Genomic DNA, 4,332 nt, shown 5'->3' with positions numbered 1-4,332 from the left:
TGACTGATTGGCAACAGGCAGTGGGCGGGTGCAAGAGCCAGCCTGCTATTGGCTATTGCAATTTGAAATAGCCAAATAGCTGGGGGCTATTGCTCCCAGCCACTGTCTGCTGTGTTTACATTCAGCTGCCTCAACAAGCAGCTGTCACTCCCCAGCTAAAGCTATTATAGTGGAAAGGTGACACTAGGGATCTAATAGACCCCTAATGCCACCTTTAAGAGAACCTGTCATCTCAAATGTGCTTGTGAGCCCCCCCTCCCCCCCCATGTGATAGCAATGAAGGTAAGTTAAAAAAGTTTTAAAAATAATGTTAAATCAAATTCAAAATACCAAGAAAAAAAATGTAAAGTCCCCTGCCCCTGCGAACGCACGCACACTAGAGAAAACAGAAGGCGAGTGCACCTATGTACGAAAACCATAACTGGACTACACATGTCAGGTATTGCCGTGTGCGCCAATTAAAACAGTAATTGAAAATTACTGGCTCCTAACTTTTTTAGCTGGCTCCTGGGTTCAAAGTAAATTTGTCAAGCCTTGCAGTACACATAATTAAAACAGGAAAAACTTGGGCTTGGACTTTTCTCTAACATTTATGCTAGACTCTTATGCAGGTATGCAACCTGGGTGGCCAGGAAAGGGAGGGCAACAAGCATGCGTCCCCCCGCCTCCTGAACCATACCAGGCCACATGCCTTTAGTAATGGAAAGGGGAACCTTGCAAAGCACCTTGCCCCCATATGTTGCAAATCCCCCCTCCATCCTGTCTCCCAAAAATCTAATTTAAAAAAATGTCGAAACTAAACAAAAACACAGACACCATACAAAAGTCCTTTATTTAAAAAAGTGTATTTAAATAAAATGTAACCTATGCCCCCAGTGTAAATTCAACATGAATCAGGTTATCCTGAGATGTAGATCCTCATCAATCATGATAACCAGCTGCCAAACGATGTTGCCTCACCACCACAACATCCCACCGTCATGTCAATGACATGGTCCATCATTCCTAATTCTGCCCTAATCCCCCCTGCACAAAGATGATCCACCCTGCACAGAATAATCCCACCCTGCACAAAACAATTTATCTGGATATCTATACTCTCTGGCTAAGTACACTATACTTTATTGATGCAACTAAAAGAGACACCCATGCAATCACACGATTGTAGGTGCAATGTAATTGTTATTCAGACAAAGAGCAAAGTAAAAAAATGCAGCAACTCAAATAAAGCACAAATGATATTTCACTGAACCAATATTTCTTTATTAATGACATACTTAATAAGCTGAACTAACAAAAAAACATAGCAAAATCAGAATTCTGAATATGATTTAAGGAGTATATATTGCAACAAAACAATGGGTCCGTCTGACTAAAGTATGAAAGTCAATGAAGTGTGTTCACTTCAGACATTAAAAAATGAAGGACAATTGTGCCCTTTTATATTCTCCTGAAAGTAGTTGGAAGTTTAAAGTGAACACGTGTTCAGTTCATTAAATTTCTCTTCATCTCCATTTTTTGCATCTCAGCTAGCTTCACACTTTAGTAAATCTGGTGCTGTGTGTTATCAAGAATTTTTCACTAGATCCTTATGTTTTACCAGGAGTATGGCTTACAGACTTACATGACTTATAACTTCTTAATATCTATTCTCAATATAACATGTCAGTTTATATATTATTGTACATTTTTATAATCTCGCATTTACTGATAAAAAAAAATACTACAGTAATTCTCAGGCAAACAGAGTCCATGAGCGTATAGCCTAAGGCAGCACTTGCGTTTTCAAATATTTGTTATTTACAAACTCAATACAGTTTTATCATTTATATTTAGTATTAATTTTGTAATTTATGTTGTGTTTGTGTGCAATAATGATGATTTTAGTATATTTTTATAGAACATAATGTTTTGATAAACATTTGTGCGGCAGCACCCTCTTTCTCATCTTTTCAATCTACAGGTTTGTGCTTTCAGAAAATGTATGGTTTGGGGGGATTTTACAAACTTTCAAAGCATTTAAGTAAAAAAGAGTAAAACATAGCTAAAGGAAGACAAATAGTTAATATGGCCTGACCACCTGAGATTAAAAGTGGAGAGCAGGGCCAGGCAATGAAAGGGTTACATTTCGATGTGCACAAACTATACAAATAAACACACTTAATCAGGTAACAGAAAGCGGTTGTAAGCCTTTAAACTATAGAATTCTAATGATTTATTCAGTCTGCTCTGACACTTTTACTTATGGTATATCAAGTGTCATCACGGTGGCAGCAGTTAGTTATACATAACTTTTTTAATGGCTTTCGAAGTTTCGGATTACCTATAATAAGAACCAGGGAATTCAGTGAGGGAAAACTAGAAATCATTAAAAAGCAGAAAGAGAAAAACCAAGTTCCTGCTGTTTTTGTAAGGTTAAAAACAAAGCTTAAGGCAACAGACAAGTAGATGTAGAGAGCCAAGAGTAAGATCAGCGTTGCAGCAGCAGACAGGTGAGCATCCAAATTTGTTGTACCTCCTAGGTTCCTTTTTATCATTTGCATGTGTTTACAAAGTGATATAATTATAGGTAAACACAATAAAAGGTATGTGACAAAAACAATGGCAGTAAGAACTAGATAAATATTAAAAATGCATTGACATTTGCTCGCAAAGCTGAAGTTAAAAGATTCAATAACATTTCCAGATGAAATATTGGCGTGTTTTGTATCTCTGTAGAGATCCCAATGTAATGGTACACTAGCAATTAAAGAAAATAAAACAGATCCCCCAAGAAGCCAGGGAATAATCTTGGATATTTTGGATTTTAGATTGCCTAGCAAAAACTGAAATGGAACAATTTTCACAAAGTAATAAAAACATAGGCAAACAGAGAACAGTATACTGGAGAAGAAGGTAAAAACCAAAATTGTCCCAAATGCATTAATAACGGAATCTTGAGAGTAGAACGACTGCAAGATGAGAAAACACATTTCATTGATGACTACTGCTGCTTGGAGAACAAGGTTAGATATTCCAAGGCTGCTTATAATTGTGGTGCAAGCACTAAGGTGCTGGGTCTTTCTCCAGTCCAGGGCGTTTACAACTAGTATATAAAGGTTTCCCGTGAGTCCCAAGACAAGGAATGTAACGTGTAATGTTAATCTGAAGGTAACATTCATCATCTTGACAAAAGTTTTTGGTCTTCACAGTGAAAAAGTTGAAAAAAAAATGTCTTTAATAGAAATAGCATTCCATTGCTGTAACTTTTTGAAGCTTCTGAATCAAATACAATCATGTTTAGTACATTTGACCATGGTACAGTTCAGTTGATGGTTGAATATACGTAATTCCTCAACCATGGCCTATAGTTTTTATGCAGCTTGCCTTTACTAAATACATAGTTACATAGTTAGTCAGGTTAAAAAAAGACACAAGTCCATCGAGTTCAATCCATCAAAATGATCCAAATTTTTTAAAATATATTTGCCGTTGATCCATTGATTCACGCTTTCATGCTTTATCTTGCTGCTTACAGCTAAAACTATTTTCCTTTGCTTTGATTTTGCTGCCAAATAGGTTGTATTTTTGTTTATATTACATAATATTTGCATGTTGATAGCATACTGATCATTCAGCACCAATTGTATTTGACAGATGCAAATCCCTTTTTTATGCTGCTACATGGCAACTTGTGCACATGAGTCATCAAACAAGTATGACAGGTAATATGTATATTTTGCTTAAATTTCCCAGCATTCAAATGCAAAGTTTATATTCTGGCTTAAGTTCTTTAACCATCTCAGGACCAGCAGATTACATTCCCTTCCTGTCTGTTTTCAGTTCTGTGATGATTTGACTGACGATTACTCGGTCATTGCTACATTGTCCTTAAGTTAATTTTGTATCTTTTTTAAAAGGCGATAGAGTGTAACAACTAGGCCTAACCTAGTTACAGACTTGCTTTTGTAGTTGTTGTAGTAAGGTTGGAGACATCAGAAATGTCTCGCCAATGTCAGAACAGTTGTGACACATTCTGCTACATTTGTGGCAAGTATACACTTAAAGGAGAATTATGGGGAGAGTGAAATACACTCCATAAATTTAGAGCCAGTGTGTGACACTGCGGCTGTCACACGTCGGTTCTATTAATCAAGAACTGAGCGATCATATACTGCCGATTGCTCATTATCCGATCTTCTCCCTGCAGAGAATGGTGACTGTAACTCACCACTCCCCACAGGGATTCCCCCCCTCTCATCTCCCTTCCTGCAGCGCTGACTGGAGGGATGGACAGGGGAAATGGGGCCAGCACAGCTGGCTCTTGTCCTCCCATGACCCTAAAGAGAACTA

At 37.5% G+C, this 4,332-nt stretch overlaps 1 protein-coding gene across 1 annotated transcript; it reads right to left on the bottom strand.

Moving 5' to 3' along the window:
* Window positions 1–2,252: 2,252 nt before the first annotated feature.
* LOC108795385 (taste receptor type 2 member 39-like) lies at window positions 2,253–3,164 on the bottom strand. The gene has a single exon (XM_018566630.1). It carries the CDS (start codon window positions 3,162–3,164, stop codon window positions 2,253–2,255), a length of 912 nt encoding a protein of 303 aa, XP_018422132.1.
* Between the last annotated feature and the right edge of the window lie 1,168 nt (window positions 3,165–4,332).

This window comes from Nanorana parkeri, unplaced genomic scaffold, assembly GCF_000935625.1.
Source record: "Nanorana parkeri isolate BGI_ZX_2015 unplaced genomic scaffold, ASM93562v1 scaffold965, whole genome shotgun sequence".
NCBI lineage: Eukaryota > Metazoa > Chordata > Amphibia > Anura > Dicroglossidae > Nanorana > Nanorana parkeri.
The sequence above is the reverse complement of the archived record's forward strand: the minus strand, read 5'-3'. Positions and strand labels throughout refer to the sequence as shown.

What these genes read in the sequence shown, in the direction of transcription:
- LOC108795385 (XM_018566630.1), bottom strand. Translation starts at nt 3,164, where the DNA reads ATGATGAATGTTACCTTCAGATTAACATTACACGTTACATTCCTTGTC.